At 36.6% G+C, this 25,313-nt stretch overlaps 1 protein-coding gene across 5 annotated transcripts in view; it reads right to left on the reverse strand.

Moving 5' to 3' along the window:
- ATAD2B (ATPase family AAA domain containing 2B) overlaps window positions 1-25,313 on the reverse strand; it is a 164,116-nt gene that overhangs the window by 112,699 nt on the left and 26,104 nt on the right. For all 5 annotated transcript variants that reach the window (XM_066234023.1, XM_066234022.1, XM_066234020.1 and 2 more), the window contains exons 3-9: window positions 16,560-16,609; window positions 16,054-16,207; window positions 14,602-14,704; window positions 13,091-13,199; window positions 10,997-11,113; window positions 4,991-5,066; window positions 1,475-1,573 (exon numbers count right to left, since the gene is read on the reverse strand). In XM_066234023.1, coding sequence (XP_066090120.1) covers window positions 1,475-1,573; window positions 4,991-5,066; window positions 10,997-11,113; window positions 13,091-13,199; window positions 14,602-14,704; window positions 16,054-16,207; window positions 16,560-16,609 — 708 coding nt within the window. The remainder of the gene's footprint in view (window positions 1-1,474; window positions 1,574-4,990; window positions 5,067-10,996; window positions 11,114-13,090; window positions 13,200-14,601; window positions 14,705-16,053; window positions 16,208-16,559; window positions 16,610-25,313) is intronic.

A 25,313-nucleotide genomic window follows, 5' to 3' on the forward strand; every position in this document is an offset into this window, starting at 1 on the left:
GAGGGTGTGCACAGCCAACACTGGGGGCACACCCTGAGCACCCAGCTTAAGTGATTAGGCAGGCTGTGCCACTGGAACCAAAAGAAAACATACATTAGGCCACTCTTCCAAGCCAGGGAGACATAGCAGCTCTACTTAATACATAGAAACAAAGACAGGGAAACTGCCAAAATGATGGGACAAGGAAACATGTCCCAAATAAAAGAACAGAACAAAACCTCAGAAAAAGAACTAAACAAAATGGAGAGAAGCAATCAACTAGATATAGAGTTCAAAAACACTGGTTATAGGGATGCTCAATGAACTTAGTGAAAACCTCAACAGCATAAAAAAGGACCAGTCAAAAATGAACAATTCACTAAGTGAAATAAAGAATAATTTACAGTGAAGCAGGTAATAGAGTATATAAAGCCAAAAATCAAATTTGTGATTTGGAATATTAGGAAGCAAAAAACACCCAATCAGAACAGCAAAAAGGAGAAAAAAAATCCAAAAAAAATCCAAAAAAAAGTGGAAGACAATTTAAGAAATCTGTGGGACAACATCAAGTGTACCAACATTTGCATCATGGAGGTACCAAAAGAAGAAGAAAAAAACAAGAAATTGAAAACCTATTTGAAAAAATTATAGAAAACTTCCCTAACTTGGTGAGAAAAATAGACATACAAATCCAGGAAGCACAGATATTTCCAAACAAGATGAACCCAAAGAGGCTAAAACCAAGACACATCATAATTAAAACATAAAAGGTTAAAACAAAGAGAGAATCTTAAAAACAGCAAGAGAAAAGCAGTTAGTTACACAAGGGAGCTCCCATAAGACTGTCAGCTCATTTCTCAACAGAAACTTTGCAGGCCAGAAGAGGGTAGGAAGAAACATTCAAAGTGATGAACCAAGATTATTCTACCCAGAAAAGCTATCATTCAGAATTGAAGGAAAGATCAAGAGCTTCCCAGACAAGAAAAAAACTGAAGTTCATCAGCACCAAACCAGTACTATATGAAACATTAAAGGATCTTCATTAGGAGAATGAAAAAAAGAAAATATGAACAAGAAAATGGTAATAAATACATATCTAAAAATAATTGGATCAAAAAAATAAAAAAAAATAGATGAACAAGCAGAACAGAAAGCGGCTCATAGATACAGAAACCATTTTGACAGATTCCAGATGAGAGATGGGTGAAAAAGGTGAAGGGATTAGAAGTACAAAATGGTAATTACAGCACAGTCATGGGGGTGTATTCTAATTACTATGTATGGTGTCAGATGGGTGCAAGATTTATCGGATGATTCCTTAGTAAGTTATGTAATGTCTAATCACCAGAGTGTACACCTGAAACTAATATAATAATGCATGTCAACTGTAATTGAAAAATAAAAATGACTTTAAAATGAAAAAATATATATATATATATACATAAACTGTTCTTCCTTTTTTCACCAGGAAAGTAACAATTAAAAAGTTACTAACCTATTTCTTGCTCTTGCCATGCTCTTTGATTTTCTTCTTTCAAAGCGTTCTTCATCAGAAGAAGTTGTGTCACTACTATGAATAGCATGCTTCTTTCTCCTATTTAAAAAAAAATTCTTAAAATTATTACAGAAGCCAACGATTTTTATTACATACATTCACCCATTCATTTAGTAATGGTTATTAAGCTCCTTGCATTTATGCAGTATACAATGAAAAAAGTATAAACAGCAAGTTTCACAGAGAAAAAGAGAAAAAAAGGAGAATAGGGAGCCTACAATTTTTTTAAATAGGGTAGTTTAGGAAGGCACATGTAAAATGACAATTATGCAAGCATATTCATTATATCATACTTTACAATAGCAAAGGACTGAAAACAACTCAATAAAGGACTAGTTTTAAAAGTATAGTATATCTACAAATGTAATATTATCCAACTGCAGTGGTCCCTTGTTGATCGCAAGAGTTAGATTCCAGAACCCCCCCCCATGATAGGCAAAAATCCTCAAACTAGTGACCTTATACTTATTTTATTATTTATATATTTTAAGGCTTTATAAACCCTCCCCACACTCTTATAAATATTTCCCACACTGTTATTAACCTTTCCCACACTCTTATAAACACTTCCTGTGCTCTTAAACACTTTCTACACTCTTAAACCTACATAATTTTAAGAACATGTAAAATTCTATCTGGGTACTTACTAGTAAATACTAACATGCTTTAATTAATTTTTTTTACATTTTTTTATATTGTTTTCAATTTTTTAGGCTAGAAAATGCTTATTTTACTGCAAAAATAATTAAAATAATAAATATATAAAAATACCTATATATTGCAAAATTCCTCAATACAGCGAAAAATCAGCAATACAAAATTAGATATATACAATTTAAAAATCCACGATATAGTGAGACTGCAAAAAGTGAATAGTGAGCCTGACTAGGCAGTGGTACAGTGGATAGAGCGTCGGACTGGGATGCGGAGGACCCAGGTTCAAGACCCCGTGGTCACCAGCTTGAGCGCGGGCTCATCTGGTTTGAGCAAAGTTCACCAGCTGGGACCCAAGGTCGCTGGCTTGAGCAAGGGGTTACTCAGTCTGCTGAAGGCCCACGGTTAAGCAATCAATGAACAACTAAAGTGTTGCAACAAAAAATTGATAATTAATACTTCTCATCTCTCTCTGTTCCTGTCTGTCCCTATCTATTCCTCTCTCGGACTCTCTGTAAATAAAAATAAAAAAAAGTGAATAGTGATATGGCGAAGACAACTGTATTACATAAATGTGAAATTTCACTAAAGAGACAGTTAAAATAAATTGTGGGGAAAAAGGTACAGGACAATGTACGCAGTACATTTTATGCAGAAAGAAGGAGTAACAATAGATATGTGTATTTCCACATATATATGAACATATTGCAAAGGATATATAAATAACGATGTTAGTATGATAAAATGAGAGACTTCTGAGGCTAGAAAAAAATTTTTTTTTTAAACTTACTTTTTTTTTTTTTCAGAGAGAGTCAGAGAGAGGGATAGACAGGGACAGACAGGAACGGAGAGATGAGAAGCATCAATCATTAGTTTTTCATTGCACATGGCGACACCTTAGTTGTTCATTGATTGCTTTCTCATATGTGCCCTGACTGCGGGCCTTCAGCAGACCAAGTAACCCCTTGCTCAAGCCAGCAACCTTGGGTCCAAGCTGGTGAGCTTTTGCGCAAACCAGATGAGCTCGTGCTCAAGCTGGCGACCTCGAGGTCTCAAACTTGGGTCCTCGGCATCCCAGTCCGATGCTCTATCCACTGTGCCACCGCCTGGTCAGGCTAGAAAAAAACTTTTAATGTTCATTTTATTTTAATTTCATTTACTGAGTTTTAGAGGGAGAGAGAGAAATGCTTGTATGTGCCCTACCCGGGCATTAAACCCGCAACCTTGGCCTATCAGGACAAAACCCTAACCAACTAACTTATCTGACAAGGGCCTAAAACAATTTTCTTGAACCATGGGGAATAATAGATTACCATTTCAGGAAACATAATTAGACATGATAAAATTTCAAACACAAAAGATTTCCTTTGTATCTACATGTAAAAGAAAGAGAAAAAGCAAAAAAAGTAGTAAAGACTTAACTACTAAACCAATGCTTTGAATGAAAGCAATGTGTGTCTCTTAGATTCAACTGTACAAAGGGACCAGAGAACTATGTAGCTTTAGAAAACATTATTGTTAAAACTAATTATTCCAGGCAAACTGAATCAGGAAGATAACAGTCATATGCAGGACAATAATTATTAGTAACTAATTAAAGAAGCTATTTACATATGACCAGTAAACATGAAAAAATGTTCAACATCACCATTTATCAAACCACAATGAAATATCACCTCACACCTGTCAAAGTGACTATCAATTAATAAGCAAACAAGAATTAGTGAGTCTGTGGAGAAAAAGAAACCTTCATGCACTATTAGTGGGAATGCAAAATGGTATAGTCACTATGGAAAATCACATGGAGGATCCCCAAAATGTTAAAAATGGAACTGCCAATATAACCCATTCCACTTTGGAGTATATATCTGAAGAATTTCAAAACACTAATTCGAAAAGATATATGCACCCCTGTGAACACAGTACTGTTATTTACAATTGCCAAGATATGGAAGCAACTTAAGCACCCATCAATAGTTGAGGGGATAAAAAACGTGTACATATATACAATGGAATATTACTCGGCAATAAAAAAATAAAATCTGATCACTTGCAACAACATGGATGGACCTTAGAAAGCAGTGTTTTTTCAACCACCAGTCCACCAGAAATTTCATGCCAGTCCACAAAAGAGTTAACCGCCCTGATGTTGTATGAGGATCAAAGATTATAGACTCAATGACTCATACATACCGGCATCAGTCCATGGACACATGATTGAAAAACACTAGCTTAGAGGATATTGCACTAAGTGAAATAAGTCAGGTAGAGAAAGACAAACATCATATAATTTCACTTACATGTGCAATCTGAAGAACAAAATAAGTAAACAAACAACAGAAACAGACTCACAGATGTAAGAGAATAAACTGTTGGATGCCAGAGAGAAGAGGGGTGGTTTAAGGGATGGGTGAAAAAGGTGAAGGGACTAAGAAGTACAAACTGGTAGTTACAGAAGGGTCATGGGGATGTAAAGTACAGCGCAGTGAATAATATAGTAATAACTATGTATGGGACCAGATGGGCATTTGAATTATCAGGGGGACCACTTATAAGTTATGTAACTAACTACTATGTATATGCCTAAAACTAATATAAAATAATATCAAATGTCAACTGTAACAGAAAAATAAAATTTTTTTAAAAAGAAAGATGCTATTTGTCCCTCCCTGGTATCATCATTTATACCATCAATACCTATATTATAATTAAAAGGCACTAAATTATGTATTATTTAAAGGATATACATGTCTAAATGACAGATGTAAATATTTCCTCCTTTCAAAAACCCACAAAACGTACCTGATATGGCTTCTTCTTGCTGGAGACCTGTGAATATCAAACAGCGTATTTTCCCTCTTTTTTTGATGAGCTGGTACTTAAAAGAAAAACAGGATAATATAGAAATTAATAATAAAGTTAATGTATGAAAGGGGTAGAAATTCTCCCATTAACTTTCTGAATAGAAGCTAGTCATATGTTTTCAAGTTCTAAATAATGCCTAGAAGGAGCACAATAAAAAAGAAAAAACTTGTGCAGTAAGTTGTAAATATATATTCTAAAAAGATGTTAAATTAAGTCTTTGTAAGTATGGGTCAAACAAGGATTTCTTAGATATGATACCAAATGCACAATACTTTTTTTCAAATTGATAAATTGAGAATTCTTCAAAATTATAAATTCTGCTCTTTGAAAGACACTGTAAAGAGGATTAAAAAACAAGCTATAGACTAAGAAATATTGTAAATCACATATCTGATAAAAGGCTGATATCCACAATGCATGAGAAACTCTCAAAATTCAATAATAAGAAAATAAACAACTCAATTGAAAAAATGCATTAGAAATTTGAACACACACTTCACCAGAAAACACTAGCAAATCATCACATAAAAAGATGCTCAAAATCATTAGTCAATAGGGAAATATAAATTAAAACTACAGTAAATACATATTAAAATTAATTTTTAAAACTGACCATAGTGTTGGCAAAAATATGAACCAAATATAGAAACTCTCATATACTCTTAGTGAGAGGGAGAAACAGTTGGCAATTTCTTAAAAATTTAAACATACCCTAACCATAAAACCTAGCCAATTCCACTCCTAGGTGATTATTTCTAAGAAAAATGAATGAAAACATCTGTCTAACAAAGATTTTCTCATGAATGTTTGTAAGAATTTTATTTATAATAGCCAACACTAGAAATGTCAATAATCCCAATATCCACAAAACGAATGGATAAGCAAATTGTGATATATCCATACAATGGAATGCTACTCAGCAATAATAAAAAAAAAAAAAGCACACTACTGTTATGTTTAACAACATGGATAAATCATACAATAATTATGCTGAGTGAAAGAAGTCAGAAAAAAAAAAGATTGTGTAATCTATAGCAGTGGTCCCCATACCCCAGGCCGCGGACTGGAGCGGCCAGTCAGCCATTTGGTACTGGTCCGCAGAGAAAGAATAAATAACTTACATTATTTCCATTTTATTTATATTTAAGTCTGAACGATGTTTTATTTTTTTTAAATGACCAGATTCCCTCTGTTACATCCCTCTAAGACTCACTCCTGACGCTTGTCTCGGTCACGTGATACATTGCCACCAAAATTAAACCCATAAACTAGTAAAATGAGTAAAAAACAAAATTCCATCAAAAGTTTTTTTGCGAAGTGGAAAAGGGCCAGTGAGGAGACAGAAGAAGAACCTACGATCTCAAAGAAAAAGAAGGCTTCATTTAACAGACAATACCAGGAGTCCTACTTGAAGTATGGATTTATCGCAACTGGTGATTCTCGCGCACCAGGGCTGCTCTGCATAATATGTGGTGACTGGCTAAGTAATGAGGCAATGAAGCCTTCAAAACTGCTTCGCCACTTGGAGATCAAGCACCCTACTTTATTTTATTTTTTTTATTATCCATTTTAGAAAGAAGAGAGAGAGAGAGAGAGAGAAGGGAGGAGTAGTAGGAAGCATCAACTCCCATATGTGCCTTGACCAGGCAAGCCCAGGGTTTCGAACCGGCGACCTCAGCATTTCCAGGTCGACACTTTATCCACTGCACCACCACAGGTCAGGCCAAGCACCCTACTTTAAAAGACAAGCCTTCTGGCCCTGGCCGGTTGGCTCAGTGGTAGAGCGTCGGCCTGGCGTGCGGGGGACCTGGGTTCGATTCCCGGCCGGGGCACATGGGAGAGGCGCCCCTTTGCTTCTCTGCCCCCCACTCCTTCCTCTCTGTCTCTCTCTTCCCCTCCTGCAGCCGAGGCTCCATTGGAGCAGGGATGGCCCGGGCGCTGGGGATGGCTCCTTGGCCTCTGCCCCAGGCGCTAGAGTGGCTCTGGTCGTGGCAGGGCGACGCCCCGGAGGGGCAGAGCATCGCCCCCTGGTGGGTGTGCCGGGTGGATCCCGGTCGGGCGCATGCAGGAGACTGTCTGACTGTCTCTCCCCGTTTCCAGCTTCAGAAAAATACCAATAAATAAATAAATAAATAAATAAATAAAAGACAAGCCTTCTGCCTGACCAGGCGGTGGCGCAGTGGATAGAGCGTCGGACTGGGATGCCGAGGACCCAGGTTCGAGACCCCGAGGTCGCCGGGTTGAGCGTGGGCTCATCTGGTTTGAGCAAAAGCCTACCAGCTTGAACCCAAGGTCGCTGGCTCCAGCAAGGGGTTGCTTGGTCTGCTGAGGGCCCGCTGTCAGGACACATATGAGAGAGAAATCAATGAACAACTAAGGTGTTGCAACGTGCAATGAAAAGCTGATGACTGATGCTTCTCGTCTCTCTCCGTTCCTGTCTGTCTGTCCCTGTCTATCCCTCTCTAACATACTTACTCTCTGTCTCTGTAAAAAATAATAAATAAATAAAAATTAAAAAAAAAAAACAAAAAACCAGACAAGCCTTCTGAGTATTTTGAAAGAAAAAAGCATGAACAAGAAGGACAGAAACAATTACTGGTGGCCACTACATCAATAAATGTGAGTGCACTGAGAGCATCATACTTGGTGGCTAATCGTATTGCTAAGGCTAAAAAGCCATTCACCATTGGTGAAGAATTGATCCTTCTAGCCACTAAACACATTTGTCGTGAACTTCTAGGAGAGGCTGCGGTTAAAAAGATAGCACAGATGCCTCTTTTGGCTACCACCGTCACACAGCGCATTGAGGAAATAGCAGAGGACATTGAATCACAATTGTTGGAAAGGATTAATAAATCACCGTGGTGCACTTTCCAGGTTGATGAATCTACAGATATTGACAACAAGGCAATGCTACTTGTTTACGTGCGTTACCTTTATCAAGAGGATGTAAAGGAGGATATGTTATGTGCACTATCGTTGCCAACCAAAACCACAGCCGCAGAACTATTTAAATCGCTGGATGATTATATATCAGAAAACTGAAATGGTCTTTTTGTGTTGGCATATGCACAGATGGAACTGCTGCCAAGACCAGAAGGATGTCTGGTTTAACTACTCCGATTAAGGAGGTTGCACGTGAATGCGAGTCTACGCATTGTGTCATTCACAGGGAAATGTTGGCTAGCTGAAATATACCTCCGGAATTTAACAGTGTATTGAATGATGTTGTTAAAGTTATTAACCACATCAAAGCACATGCCCTTCACTCGCGCCTGTTCGAGCAGCTTTGTGAGGAAATAAACGTGTCTACCTTCTCCTGTACACAGAAATAAGATGGTTATCCCGAGGGGGGTCCCTGGCATGAGTGTTTGAATTACGAGAGCCGCTGCAGAGATTCCTCTCAGAAAAAAAGTCACCGCTAGCAGCACATTTCAGTGATGAGGAATGGGTCGCAAAACTCGCTTATTTGCGTGACATATTTTACCTCCTCAATGAACTCAATAAGTCACTTCAGGGGGAAATGACAACTGTCTTCAAGTTGGCAGATAAAGTGGCTGCATTTAAAGCCAAACTGGATTTGTGGGGATGACGCGTGAACAGGGGTATATTTGACATGTTTCAAACATTCGCGGGAATTTTGGAAGAGACTGAGCCCAAGCCTTCATTGTCCCAGCTGGTGCACGGTCACCCGTATTTGCTTTTAAAAGAGTTTGAACGCTACTTCCCAACCACAAAAGACCCACGAATTGCCAAGGAATGGATCCACGATCCATTTGTCAACAAACCAGGTGAATCCGGCGTGTCTATGCAAGAAGAGGATCAACTACTGGAGATGGCAAATGACGGCGGCCTTAGAAATATGTTCGAGACTACAACTCTGCCAGTGTTCTGGATTAAAGTCATGGCAGAATACCCCGAGATCACCACAAAAGCACTAAAAACCCTGTTGGCATTTCCAACATCCTATTTGTGTGAGTGGGATTTCCTGCAGTGACAGCAACCAAAACAAAATTACAAAATAGACTGGACATAACACACTTCGGGTGTCACTATCTCCCATTACTCCTAGATGGGACTGTCTCATTGCAGAGAAACAAGCTCAGGGCTCCCACTGATTTAGCGTTATGGTTGTTCAGAGATAGGCTACTATCTCTCATTCTATATAAACATTATAATAAATAACCCTTAACTTACAATATTCATAACAATGGTGAGTTGTATTTTTCATGCACTTTATATTTGTTTTTGTGTTGTATCTTATTTTTAAGGTATGTTTAAATGTTACCATAGCGACTGGAAAGTGTTTGGAGGTAGAGAGGATGTTACTCATGTTCTGTTGTTGGTGCGATGTTAAGAAGATGCTTCTAATAAAGTTGCATACGAGTACACAGTGGATTCATGTTTATTTTTATTGTCATAGATTCATGATTGGTAACGAGCCTGAACCTATCATATTACATATTGATGTCAGACATGAAACGTTGTCAGAATAACAAATTTAAATACAGCCTGAATAATGAGGACATGCTCGTTCCTCCTTGAACTTAGCCCAATAAATATCGTAAGTTCGACAATTATATTTAAAAATACCACAGTTTTTACGCCGATCGCATAATTTTATTTTGTGCATTTATCCGTCCCACCCTAAAGGCCGGTCCGTGAAAATATTTTCTGACATTAAACCGGTCCGTGGCCCAAAAAGGGTTGGGGACCACTGATCTATAGTGAAGAAAGCAGATCAGATCAGTGACTGCCTAAGGACCGGGAGGGGGGAGGCACAAAAAGGTTAGGAATAAATTACAAATAGGCAGACTGAAATTTTGGGGGTTGATGAACATGTTCATTATCTTGCCTGTGGTGATAGTTTCATAGGAATATACCTAAGGAATTTCAAACATGCCAACTTATACACATCAAATATGTGTAATGGCAATGGACTATAGTTCACTATACCTCAATAAGGTTTTTTTTTCAATCCAGAAAAATGGTTCACAGTCTTTTTTTAGTTCCAAAACACCTCCTCCATCATTAACAGGATTTTCTGTGATAGGGATTATTAAGTAGAGAAGTATCCACATACTTGAGCAAGCTTCTAATGAGACAACTCTGACAGACCCCTTTCAGAGAATCAATAATTGTTTTTAGAAAATAGAGGAGTTTGAATAAAAAGATCTAGGTTCTTCCTTGAAAGCATTATACTAAGTGAAAGAAACTAAACACAAAAGGTCACTTACAGGCAAATCTAAAGAGACAAAAAGCACAGTAATAGTTGTTAAGGACTGAGGGTGGGGAAAAAGTGTAGAAGTAGTAAAATGTTCTGGAATTAGATAATGATGACTGCACACACTTGTGAATACACAAAAAAACCAATGAATTGTGCATATTAAAAACCAGCAAAAATGGTGAATCTCATATGTAAATTATATCTCAATTTTTAAAAATTTGCAGGGAATCAAAAGTGATGAAATTTCCTAAGAGCTAGAAAAAGTCAATAAAATAATCCATGTGGACTTGATTAGTTGCCATTAGATTTAAATATTTTCCTTTAAAAAAAACACCAAAACTGTTATTGGCCAAGCTGCAGCCATGTACCACTTTTGGGACTAAATTACTCAACCACTGGGAACATAGAGATACTTGTCCTAAAGAACTGCTATAAGTGGAAGTACTCAATAAAGTAATACAAAAGAACAGCATTTATTATTAAATTTACAGTTCTTTAAATAAAATATACGTGCTCTATGTAATCCTATAATATTGCAACTAAGAATTCAATTTTATCCCTATTGTGTGTGTAAATAGAAGTCTATGCAAGAAAAGATATATGGAACCAACTAGAGATTTCATTCTTTTAAATTCAACAACATTAATTTTTTAAAGAGATGGAGCAGAATAAGCTACTCAACTACAAAAAGAAAGAAGTTATTTAGAGACTCCTACCTATTGGAGGTGCTTGATATCGATCCACTGTTTTCCTTTGTCTCAAATTATATGGTCTATCATTTTCTTCTCCTTCTGCCTCTTCAACTTCTATATCTCCATCCTCCTCTTGAGATTCTAGTTTCCCCCATACAAAAGAAAAAAAGCACTATTTTAATCCACAGGATTGGTCTACTCTAGAACGGAATACTTACATTTTATCTTTTACTCTTTCTGCACAGGTGACATGTAAAAGTATCAATATTTTATGATACAGCATAAATCAATAAAATTAAAAATCAACCTAGATAGATGTAAAAGAAAATTCCTTTCCTACAAATAATTAATAATAGTTTTCTGCTAATGAAGCACTATGGTCATATTTTACCTCTTTTTAATTTTTTTTATTGATTGGTTTTAAAGAGGGGAGGGAGGAGGAAAAGAGAGGAACATAGATCTCTTCCTGTATGTGCCCTAACCAGGGATTAAACCAGCAACCTCTTCACTTCAGGACGATCTAACCAACCGAGCTATCTGACCAGGGCCATATTTGACCTCTGGATTTACTTATGATTCAGAATTTTACTACAGCAAACTTCATTCAATGGCCATTTAACCAGTGAATTAGATTAGTATTCAAATACCATTTGGCAGTTCAAAAAATGTGTTTAAAAGATAATCACTTTTGCTAATGTTACAGCAAAAGTGATTTTTGTTGGTACTGTAATAAGTTTGTTAGGCCTACTGACAACAGGTAAGCATGGATTAGTTACATTTGGCAGAAAAATGCAGGTAGGAATTGGGAGTACGAAGCAGTTTTCCGGGGTATTGATAATACTCTAGTAATTTCTTGACATTAGAGATTGCCTTATGATAATTCACCTAGCTATAGGTGGAAACAATAAATTACACATAAGTCCTAAAAGTTTTATTTTTAAAAAGCGGTTTAAAAAAATTGTTTGGTTATAGCTGTGATATGCCATCTATTACAGTTTAATAACATGTTAATGAAAATTCATAGGCTTAAGCTCCGCAAGTACAATATACTTTATGATTAACTTTTGACCACAAGAATTATCAATATTACACAAAATATTAAGGCATAGGAAAAATGTTTTAATTGCCAGTGATAATGAAAAAAGACTAAAAATGCAAAGGACCTTACATTTTATTCATGGCATCTGAAAGCTTCCTCTAGGTTTTAAAATTTTTTATTATTATGTTATAGAGAAAATCAGCAAATAAAATATTGTTTATCTAAATAATTACTTGTGCCCAAATAAGTTTCCTAAACATTAAAAAAAATACTTTCTAAAAAAATGCCTGCACAATAACATTATTAACTATGGGAAGAAATTCCATATGTGTCAAATCTACTTTGAAAACTCCACATATGTGTTCAGTTAATGAAAAGGCAAAAATCACATTATAAATCTGTCTCACCTATCCTGATTTTCTACAAAGGAAGCAATATGGAGATGCTAGCTGTAACACAATAATATGTGTTCAATAAAGTGCCCTCCTTAGAAATATCAGCTTTTCATAACCTGCTAAGAACATATTAATTACAAAACACATGAAATAAACCTTCTCCATTTAAGCTACACAAATAGAACTAGTAAGATTTCCTGGTAAAATACAAGTACCCTGCATTTACAATATACCAAATCTTCTAAAAATCCACTTCAGTAAAGAGGCTAACTTCTACAGAATTAAATTCTACAGATGTACTGGTCATTAATTTATAATTCTTGGGGCAAATGTACTTCCATCATGTTCCCAGCTCTAGCTCTATAAATTCAGGGTTTCGTAGGTCTTCAGTTTGGAACCTAGACATGCCTCAGAAAAGTAAAACCCACTCTTACTAGTACCACCAGTCCCTCTTTATCTGAACTTCACCATTCACCAGTTTATAACTAAATTTGGGATCCCAATAATCAGAGATTTAAAGGCTATGGACAGAAGGTGACTTAGGATAGAGGCCATTAGAAGGTTCCTAAATACAAAAGAGGTCTCGCATAACAAGCAAATTAGTTCACGGGAAAGACCAGATATATTTTATCTTTCCTTCCATTTCAACTTTCTAGGATTTATTTCATAAAGTGTTTTACAAACCTTCTTCTTCACCTTCAGTAGAGACTTCATGATGATTCTGTATTCCATAGCTATTTCTTCTCAGTGACTTTCTTCGCCTTTTCACTCTTGAATACATATCCATGTTTTCCTTTTAAAGAAAGAAATCTGTCAAGTATTAACATGAAATTTATTCCTGGTTATATATATTATAACCCAATGGGACATGCTCACTCAATAAAATTTACTGAGCACCTATTAAGACACAGATTCATGAAAACAGAGCTTCCTGAATTCAATAAATATAAGGAACAAGACAATAAATAAAACTCACAAAATATCTAAAAATTTTAAACTATAATGCCCTGAGCTCTCTCAAATAAATTACAGGCTAGGATGAAGTAAAACACAGGTAAGTATAAAAGAAAGTAAAACAAGTTAAATGCCATAAGGAAAGGTACAAAGTAGAATTCAAAGAGAAGACTTCCTCATGGTAAAGGCAGGGAAAAGACGCAAATTTGAAATGAACCTTGAAACAAGGTAGCATTGCATCAGTCCTGAACCTGAAATATTAAAGAGGTGTAAAAAATAGAAGAATGACTTGTTTATAATTGGGCAATGGAGTGTGAGAAGATAAAGTTGAAATCAGGTTGGCCCTGGCCGGTTGGCTCAGTGGTGGAGCGTCGGCCTGGTGTGCAGGAGTCCTGGGTTCAATTCCTGGCCAGGGCACACAGGAGAAGCACCCATCTGCTTCTCCACCCCTCCCCATCTCCTTCCTCTCTGTCTCTCTCTTCCCCTCCTGCAGCCAAGGCTCCACTGGAGCAAAGTGGGCCCGGGCGCTGAGGATGGCTCTATGGCCCCTGCCTCAGGCACTAGAATGGCTCTGGTTGCAGCAGAGTGACGCCTCAGATGGGCAGAGCATCACCCCCTGGTGGGCATGCCAGGTGGATCCCAGTCGGGCACATGCAGGAGTCTGACTGCCTCCCCGTTTCCAACTTCAGAAAAATACAAAAAAAAAAAAAGTTGAAATCAGGTTACGAAAGCCAAAGTATTTTTAATGAATTCAGTACACAACACAAAACTATTAAAGGTTCATGTCAGAAAAGTTATAGAATCGGAGCTATACTTTCAGATGACTTTTCTGGCAAAAGCATAGAGATGATCCTTTTTGTTTTGTTTTAATTTTTCCACTGATTTTGAGAGAGAAAGAGAAGCATCAAGTTGTTGTGTCACTTGGGTTGTTCCATTTAGTTGTGTACTCACTGATTGCTTCTAGACATGCCCTGATCAGGGGTCGAACCATGACACCTAGCATGCCAGGTCGACGCTTTATTCACTGAACCACCCAGCCAGGGCTGAGGAGATCTTTAGAGGAAGGTTGTGGCAAAGTAGGGTATGGATAAAGAAGCAAGAATGCAATAAAATCCCAAGCTAAAAACAAAGAAGAAACAATGCTGTTAACCCAAAAAACTCCAAATGGTGTTTTCATTCTCCCTTTCTATTCCTCAATAAAAATTAAAAATTGCAAAGGTTGTTGAAGTTAGGATACTCACAAATTCTGTATCTGTCCACATTCGAAGTCGTTCCACTTCTCCTGATCGACGATTTCGTCTTATGTTAATGTTGTCCATTTCCTGCAGTACAGCTTCAGCAGTACTACAACCATATAATAAAACTAGGGTTTAGACGATTGTGGAACCATAGACTGTGTCGTCCATGTAAAGGAGATCTTCACCAAAGTATAACTGAATCATCTCTGTTTATGTCACTGTACTTAACAACCTTTTCTCAACTGTCAGCCATCAAAAGTTAATGCTTCCAGAAAAGATGAAACCAAAATATCTTCTACCTTAATATATTTATAAAAATAAAACTTACAAAATAAGAGACTTTTGTTTATAAGGCTTCAAATATTTAAATCCAGAATGTCACTACAAATAACTAATTACCAGATCCATGACACTGAAAAAATAATAATTTAATCTTTTTATTTGAAGATGGTGCTAAGAATTATATAGGATAAAGAATTTGTAAAATGTTTAAAACCAAGAAGGTAATAGAACAGGTATTTTTAGAAATTAGAGAACAATGACACCCACCAAACACATGCTGACATTACTACATTTTATCTTTTAAACACTATTATTTCCAGACACTGATCTAAGTATTTAACAAACCTACATCTGACACTAATACAAAATAATAATGAATGTAAACTGTAATAGAAAAATGTAAAAAGAAAGAAAAAAAAATAGGCCCTGGCCAGATAGCTCAGTTGGTTAGAGCATCATCCCAGAACACAGAGGTTGCCGGTTCAATCCCTGGTCAGGGCACGTACAGGAACAGATTGCTGTTCCTGTCTCTTTCCTGCTCTTTCCCCTTCCTCTCTCTAAAATCAACAAAATAAACATCTTTAAATGGAAAAAAAATAAAAAAATAATAACTAGTACTCAAATTTGATATTATCACTATAGAATATAATTTCCTCTCCTAGTAGGGATTATACTGACCTCCCTCCTCCAGCACTTTGCAAGGATTAAGTAGGATAATTTATTATCTGCGAAGAATGAGACACTGAGCAATTAGCTAGGCTGACTTTCCAGCTATAGCCTACATACTCAGTCTAAAAAAGACCTTTAATTCAAAATCTGAACTAAGCAAAACTATATTATCAATAATAGAACTTAATGTTGCTTGAAAATTGTCAAGAATACAAATGTTAAATGAGGAAATATTAAATGACTATGGTGAAGATACAATAAAATTACTTTTTATAGTATCTATATACAAGAGCTTAAAAAGAATGAGAAGAATTTAGCTGTTACATAAATTGTTTTAAATCTAGTAAACTGACTAGAAACTGACAATCACTGCTAACTGCTGTTAATTCAAATTACATTATAAAATAACTATTTATTACATAGTGCTTAAGTTATTTTTAAAAACATAACTGGCTTAAAAATCAAATCATTAAATGAAACTGCTTTCTGCATAAGCACTCATACCTATTCACTAGTTGATCAAATAACAAACTCTGGTTCACGCTTTCAAATCTGTTTTTCCTGGAACGACAACTTTTTCTGACTTCCATGTCACCATTTATACAAGAAAGGTCTCCATCTCCCTTCTTTTCCGCTCGAAGGGGATGGCTTCGAAGGGCTACAAGAAGAGAGATATTTCCATTTCAAAGTACAGAGTATAAAAAGAAAGTAAAAAAATCAAAACTCTACTTTTAAAAGATTACAAAATGTTTAGCATAACCTCACAAAATGGCATTAATATCCAATCATCTAAAATTTCTAATGCTTACAATATGTCATAATTTAAATTATTTCCCTTGTACTGATTTTTCAACATTTAACAATTAATTTGTATTTATTATGACTGAAATCCAGTCATTCCCAACTGTTAGCTGAGTATACTAGTAAATCACTCTATTTTACCCCACTTTAATGTTTTGACAACATTCTAAGAATTTTAGTACTAACCAGTTTCATAACAGAATACTCACATAAGCTACTATGTCCGTTTGGTAATGTAGCACCAGGCTGAGAAGTTAACCTAGAACACAATTACATTTAATATTCAGACACATCAATATTCATTTAAAGAAGCAAAAGATGCAATAATGGTGGAATCACTTGAATCTTTAAAATGTCAGTAATATAGTATTTTTTTTAAAAGAGTAAAGTCTTTCTTACTCTAACACTGATAATATACCAATTAATAAAATATACTGAGTCACTTCATTACTTCAAGAACAGCTTTAAGCCCTGGTCAGTTGGCTCAATGGTAGCACATCAGCCCAGTGTGTGAAAGTACCACATTCAATTCCCAGTCAGGGCACACAGGAGAAGCACCTATCTGCTACTCCCCCCTCTCCCTTCTCTTTCTCTCTTTCTCTCTCTCTCTCTCTCTACTCCTCCCGTCCTGCAGCTATGGCTCAATTAGAGTGAGTTGGCCCCAGGCGCTGAGGATGGCTCCATCGCCTCCACTTTAGGCACTAAAAATATGGCTCCAGATGCAATGGAGCAGCAGTCCCAGATGGGCAGAGCCTATCCTAGTGGGCTTGCCGGGTTAATTGGAGTGCATGGGGGAGGCATCTCTGCCTCCCCTCCACTCACTGAAAAAACAAACAAACAACCATCTTTAATAATAGAACTCACTCTCTTTAACTCTGTAAGTTAAAATCCAATAAAAAGGCTTAAGCCTAACATGTACCATAAATTAACTCAGGCCATTAGTAGCAACTGTTGTAGACATTTACTATTGATTTGGTTGACAAAATAAAATTGAAACAACAAATACATTCAAACAAGAATTAGTAAGAAGAAAAAAGTACTTGAACACCAATACCACTTAAAAGTTTCTTCAAATATTTTATTGCACATTCTAAACTGACAATAAAAACTTAATTTCTCAAAACAGTCACTGTATAATTCTCCCTTTTGGGTGAGGAAGAGAAACATCAAAGAAGAGATACTTAAATGGTCATCAAAGCATAAAGACTTAGGAAAAAAGTAAGCATATGCTTTATTATATTGAGAGTTAAAAAAATAAATTGATACATAAAAGAGATGTCAGTATAAACTCAATAGTTTTTTTGAAAAATCCAACAATTATTATTTTCAAACTTAAAAAAGAAATCAATGGGAGGACATTAAGAAAATAGAAAAAATACATAATTCTCTTCTACTATCTATGTAATTTGCACAAATTTTTTTTTAAAGAAATTATTGAGGAGTTTATTAGCTGGCTAGCTACATGGGGCACAATCCCGAATGTCGGGCAAAATATTTGGTTGTTTCTCTTTTTGTGATTTTTTTTAGAAACTGTTGATACTTTATACCAACAGCCTTGCACAAATTTTAACTAAAATATTCTAACATTTCACTCTGGCCAGAAAGCTCAGTTAGTAAGAGCACTGTCCCAACATGCAGAGGTTGCCAATTTGATCCCTCATCAGGGCACATACAAAAACAGATTGATGTTTCTGTGTGTGTGTGTGTGTGTGTGTGTCTCTCTCTCCCTTCTTCTCTCTAAAGTCAAATAAAAAAATTAAAAATTAAATACTCTAACATTTCTGATTATTGTCAATTATAAATATCCCTGTCTAGTAAAGATCACAACGAGGATGATTAAAAAAATGAATGGCCTGACCAGGCGGTGGCGCAGTGGATAGAGAGTAGGACTGGGATGCAGAGGACCCAGGTTCAAGACCCCGAGGTCACCAGCTCGAGCGCGGACTCATCTGGTTTGACCAAAGCTCACAAGCTTTGACGCAAGGTCGCTGGCTCAAGGGGTTACTCGGGCTGTTGAAGGCCCAAAGTCAAGGCACATATGAGAAAGCAATCAATGAACAACTAAGGTGTTGCAACATGCAATGAAAAACTAATGATTGATGCTTCTCATCTCTCTCTGTTCCTGTCTGTCTATCCCTCTCTCTGACTCACTCTCTGTCTCTGTAAAAAAATACATAAATAAACAAATAATAATTTTAAAAAGTTTATAAAAATAAACAAACAAATAAATAAATAAAAAATAAAAAACATGAATGAAGGCCCTGGCCAGTTGGTTCAGTTGTAGAATGTCAGCCTGGCGTGCGTGAGTCCTGGGTTCGATTTCTGGCCAGGGCACACAGAGGAAGTGCCCATCTGCTTCTCGACCCCTCCCCATCTCCTTCTTCTCTGTCTCTCTCTTCCCCTCCCGCAGCCAAGGCTCCACTGGAGCAAAGTTGGCCTGGGCGCTGAGGATGGCTCTGTGGCCTCTGCCTCAGGCACTAGAATGGCTCTGGTTGCAACAGAGCAACGCCCCAGATGGGCAGAGCATCACCCCCTGTTGGGCGTGCCGGATGGATCCCGGTTGGGCACATGCAGGAGTCTGTCTGACTGCTTCCCCATTTCCAACTTCAGAAAAATACAAAATATATATACACACACACACACACACACACACACACACACACATATGAATGAAAACTCCAACTACTACGTGTCTTCTGTCAAAAAAACAAAAACAAAAACAAAAACTCCAGCCCTCCTTTCCCAAAAAAACAACAAATCTATCTTTGTCTAATATACTACCTCTTAAAAAGTACTTCATGCCTGACCTGTGGTGGCGCAATGGATAAAGCGTCAACCTGGAAATGCTGAGGTTGCTGGTTCAAAACCCTGGGCTTGCCTGATCAAGGCACATATGGGAGTTGATGCTTCCTGCTCCTCCCCCCTCTTCCCTCTCTATAATGAATAAATAAAATCTTTAAAAAAAATAAAATAAAGAAAAAAATAAATAAAAAGTACTTCATTTTAGCACCTTTGTATACCAAGTACACAATTCTCCTGATATATGAATTTTACTATAAAGTATTGAAATTGATGCATTACATGATATTCCTTAGAAGATTATATATGTGGAATTCTCTAAAATCAATCTGAAAATCCACTTAATACTAAATAGAAAAATCAATTTTATTCATAAATATACTTTGGCTTAGAACCCAACATAACATTAACTCAATCTAATCAATTTCTTCACAAGTTTTTGCACCAAATGAATTTTAGTTATATACAAAGCTGAGTGGTTAAAATTATATACTTAAATTATTCAAAAGAATAAGATGCTAACCTAAACTATTTCCACAAAAAATCTAAAACTTTTCTGAACAACAGCAACAACCCTGGGGGAAAAAGAGCACAGTAAGTTCTTTGTCCCATTGATTAAGATGATGCTTATTACTTGGTTTTTATTTCTTTGCCAATGAGAGATGTTTTATGGAAGGAGGAGACACACATGTTCTTCAATCTAATTACCTTATAATCACAGATTATTGTCATCATTTTATCATTTCTCTTTATAAAAAATATTTTTTATTATTAATTTTAATGGAGTGACACTGATAAATCAGGGTACATATGTTCAGAGAAAACATCTCCAGGTCATTTTGACATTTGATTATGTTGCATACCCATCACCCAAAGTCAAATTGTCTTCCATCACCTTCTATCTGGTTTTCTTTGTGCACCCCCAACCCCGTAACCACGACCCTCTTGTCCATGTCTCTGAGTCTCATTTTTATGTCCCACCAATGTATGGAATCATATAGTTCTTAGTTTTATTTGATTTACTATTTAATATTTCACTCAGTATAATGTTATCAGGTCCATCCATGTTGTTATAAATGATCTGATGTCATCATTTCTTATGGCTGAGTAGTATTCCATAGTATATATGTACCAGAGCTTTTTTTTTTTTTTTTTTTTCTTCTTTCATTTTTCTGAAGCTGGAAACAGGGAGAGACAGTCAGACAGACTCCCACATGCGCCCGACAGGGATCCACCCGGCACGCCCACTAGGGGCGATGCTCTGCCCACCAGGGGGCGATGCTCTGCCCATCCTGGGCGTTGCCATGTTGCGACCAGAGCCACTCTAGCGCCTGAGGCAGAGGCCACAGAGCCATCCCCAGCGCCCGGGCCATCTTTGCTCCAATGGAGCCTTGGCTGCAGGAGGGGAAGAGAGAGACAGAGAGGAAAGCGTGGCGGAGGGGTGGAGAAGCAAATGGGCGCTTCTCCTGTGTGCCCTGGCCGGGAATCGAACCCGGGTCCTCCGCACGCTAGGCCGACGCTCTACCGCTGAGCCAACCGGCCAGGGCTGTACCAAAGCTTTTTAATCCACTCGCCCACTGACGGACACTTGGGCTGTTTCCAGATCTTCGCTATTGTGAACAATGCTGCCATAAACATGGGGGTGCATTTCTCCTTTTGAAACAGTGCTATGGAGTTCTTAGGGTATATTCCTAAAAGTGGGACAGCTGGGTCAAAAGGCAGTTCGATTTTTAATTTTTTTTTTCGATTTTTAATTTTTTGAGGAAACTCCACACAGTTTTCCATAGTGGCTGCACCAGTCTGCATTCCCACCAGCAGTGCAGGAGGGTTCCCTTGTCTCCACATCCTAGCCAGCACTTACAATGTGTTGTTTTGTTGATGAGCACTATTCTGACTGGTGTGAGGTGATATCTCATTGTGGTTTTAATTTGCATTTCTCTGATTAGTGATGTTGAGCATTTTTTCATATGCCTATTGGCCATCTGTATGTCCTCTTTGGAGAAGTGTCTATTCATTTCTTTTGCCCATTTGTTGATTGGATTATTTGTCTTCCTGGTGTTGACTTTTACAAGTTCTTTATAAATTTTGATTAACCCCTTATCAGATGTATTGTTGAATATGTTCTCCCATTGTGTAGTTTGTCTTTTTATACAGTTCTTATTGTCTTTAGCTGTGCAAAAGCTTTTTAGTTTGATATAGTCCCATTTGTTTCTCCTGTCTTTTATTTCACTTGCCTGTGGAGATAAATCGGCAAATATATTGCTGCGAGAGACGTCAGAGAGCTTACATTACAGCCTATGTTTTCTGCTAAGATGCTTATGGTTACACAGCTTACATTTAAGTCTTTTATCCATTTTGTTTATTTTTTGTGAATGGTGTAAGTTGGTGGTCTAGATTCATTTTTTTTGCAGGTAGATGTCCAATTTTCCCAACACCATTTATAAAGAGGCTCTCTCTACTCCATTGTATGCTCTTACCTCCTTTGTCAAATATCAGTTGTCCATAAAAGTGTGGGTTTATTTCTGGGTTCTCTGTTCTGTCCACTTATCTATATGCCTGTTCTTATGCCACTACGAGGCTGTTTTAAGTACAATAACCTTGTAGTATAACTTGATATCAGAAAGTGTGATACCTCCCACTTTATTCTTCCTTTTCAAGATTGCTGAGGCTATTTGTGTTCTTTTTTGGTTCCATATAAAATTTTGGAATATGTGTTCTATATCTTTGAAATATGTCATTGGTATTTTAATTGGTATTGCATTGAATTTATAAATTGCTTTGGGTAATATAGACATTTTAATGATGTTTATTCTTCCTAACCATGAGCACAGTATATGCTTCCACTTGTTTGTATCTTCCTTGATTTCTTTTATCAATGTTTTATGATTTTCCAAGTACAAGTCTTTAATCTCCTTGGTTAAATTTACTCCTAGGTACTTTATTTTTTTGGTTGCAATAGTGAAGGGGATTCTTTCCTTAATTTCCTTCTGAAGGTTCATTGTTGGTGTATAAAAATGTCTCTGATTTCTGAGTATTAATTTTATATCCTGACTATATTGCTGAATTCATTTATCAGGTCCAGTAGTTTTTTTGACTGAGACTTTAGGGTTTTCTATATACAATATCATGTCATCTGCAAATAATGAGTTTTACCTTTCCAATTTGGTTGCCTTTTATTTCTTCTTCTTGTCTGACTGCTGTGGCTAGGGCTTCCAGAACTATGTTGAATAAGTATGGTGAAAGGGGGCACCCCTGCTTTGTTCCTGATCTTAAAGGGATTCCTTTTCATTTTTACCCACTGAGTATGATGTTGGCTGTGGGTTTGTCATAGATGGCCTTTATCATGTTGAGGTATGTTCCCTGTATTTCCACTTTACTGAGAGTTTTGATCATGATGGGTGCTGGATTTTATCAAATGCTTTTTCTGCATCTATTGAAATTATCATATGGTTTTTCTCCTTCCTTTTGTTTATGTGATGAATCACATTGATAGATTTGCAAATACTGTACCTGCCTTGCCTCCACAGAATAAATCTCACTTGATCATGATGTATGATTTTTTTCATATATTACTAGATCCAATTTGCTAATATTTTGTTGAAGATTTCAGCATTTAAATTCATCAGGGATATTGGCCTATAATATTCTTTGTGTTGGCTTTGCCTGGTTTTTGGAATCAGAATTATGCTTTATGCTCGCCTCATAAAAGGAGCTTGGAAGTCTTCCTTCCTCTTGAATTTTTTGAAATAGCTTGAAAAGGATAGGAGTTAGTTCTTCTTTGAATATTTGGTAGAATTCACTTGTGAAGCCATCAGGCCCAGGATGGGAGTTTTGATAACTATTTGTTGGGAGTTTTTTGATAACTATTTCAATCTCATTTGTTGTAATTGGTCTGTTTAGGTTTTCTGATTATTCCAGATTAATTTTTGGAAGATTATATGTTTCAAGGAATTTGTCCATTTCATCTAGGTTATCTAATTTTTTGGCATACAGTTCTTCATAGTATTTTCTTACAATATTTGTATTTCTGTTGTGTCAGTTGTTATTTCTCCATTCTCATTTCTAATTTTATTCATTTGAGTCCTCTTTCTTTCTTGGTGAGTCTGGTCAAAGGTTCATCAATCTTGTATACATTTTCAAAGAACCAGCTCCTGGTTTCATTGATCCTCTGTATTGTTTCTTTAGCCTCTATGTCATTTATTATATTTCCACTCTGATCTTTATTATTTCTTTCCTTCTACTAGCTCTGGGCTTTACTTGCTGTTCTTTTTCTAGTTCTTTTAGATGCAGGGTCAAGTTGTTTATTTGAGCTTTTTCTAGCTTCTTAAGGTATGCCTATAATGTTATGAACTTCCCTCTCAGGACTGCTTTTGCTGTGTACCATAACTTTTGAGTTGAGCCTGACCAGGCGGTGGTGCAGTGGATAGAGCATCAGACTGGGATGCAGAGGACCTACATTCGAGACCTCGAAGTCACCAGGTTGAGCACGGGCTCATCTAGTTTGAGCAAAAGCTCACCAGCTTGGACCCAAGGTCGCTGGCTCGAGCAAGGGGTTACTCGGTCTGTGAAGGCCCGCAGTCAAGGTATATATGAGAAAGCAATTAATGAACTAAGGTGTTGTAACATACAACAAAAAACTAGTGATTGATGCTTCTCATCTCTCTCTGTTCCTGTCTATCTGTCCCTATCTATCCCTCTCTCTGACTCTCTCTCTCTGTCTCTGTAAAAAGAAAAAAAATAAAATGTCTTTAAAAAAATTTTTTTTTGAGTTGATGTATGCTCATTATCATTCATTTCTAGGAAATTTTTTATTTCCTCTTTAATCTCGTTAACCCATGCATTATTAATAACATGCTATTTAGTTTCAAAGTGTTTGAGTATTTTTCAGTTTTTCTGTTGTGGTTGATTTCTAGTTGCATGCCACTGCGACCAGAGAAAATGCTCAATATGATTTCAATCTTCTTAAATTTGTTGAGACCGCTTTTGTGCCCTAACATGTGGTCTATCCTAGAAAATGTACCATGAGCACTTGAAAAGAATGTATATTCTGCTGCTTTAGGGTGAAAGGTTCTGAAGATAGCTATTAAATCAAGTTGATCTAGTGTGTCCTTTAAGTCTGTTTCTTTATTAATTTTCTTTCTTGAGGATCTATCCAGTGATGTTAGTAGGGTATTGAAATCCCTTACTATTATAGTATTGCTGTTGACCTCGCCCTTTATATCCATCAAATTCTGCTTTATATATTTAGGTGCTCCTACATTAGGAGCGTAGATATTTATAATGGTTATCTCTTACTGTATTTTTTTTCCATCCTTTTACCTTCAGTCTATGTGCATCTTTTGTATTAAGGCGTGTCTCTTATAGAGAGTATATGTATGGGTCCTGTTTTCTCATCCACGCAGCTACCCTATGTCTTTTGATCAGATCATTTAATCCATTTATATTTAAGGTTATTATTGATATGTAGTTGTTTATTGCCATTTTATTCTTTAAAGCTGTATTCCTCTTTTGCTATATTCTTTTTCCCCTTTGATCTATTTACAACAGGCTCCTTAGCATTTCTTGCAGCATTGGTTTGGTTGTAATGAATTCTTTGTTTTGTTTTGTTTTGTCTAGGAAGCTTTTTATTTCTCCTTCAATTTTAAACAATAGCCTTGCTGGATAAAGTAGTCTTGGTTTTAGGCTCTTGTTCTGCATTACTTTGAATATTTCTTGACATTCCCTTCTGGCCTCAAGTGTTTCTGTTGAGAAGTCGGAAGTCATCCTTATGGGGGCTTCTTTGTAGGTGATAGCCTTTTTTTCTCTAGCAGCTTTTAATATTTTCTCTTTATCACTTAGCTTTGGTATTTTAATTATGATGTGTCTTGGTGTAGATTTCTTTGGGTTTCTCTTTAATGGAGTTCTCTGTGCTTCTTGAACTTGTGAGATGTTTTCCTGCATTAATTTAAGGAAGTTTTTAGCTATGACATGATTGAACAAAGTCTCTATCCTTTGTTCTTTCTCTTCTTCTTCAGGAACCCCTATGATGCGGATGTTATTTCTCTTCATGTTGTCACAGAGCTTTCTTAGAGTTTCCTCAGACTTTTTGAGTCTCTTTTCTTTTTTCTGCTCTGCTTCCATGCCTTCATTTATCTTGTCCTCTAACTCACTGATTCGATTCTCAG

The sequence above is a fragment of the Saccopteryx bilineata genome, chromosome 6, assembly GCF_036850765.1.
Source record: "Saccopteryx bilineata isolate mSacBil1 chromosome 6, mSacBil1_pri_phased_curated, whole genome shotgun sequence".
NCBI lineage: Eukaryota > Metazoa > Chordata > Mammalia > Chiroptera > Emballonuridae > Saccopteryx > Saccopteryx bilineata.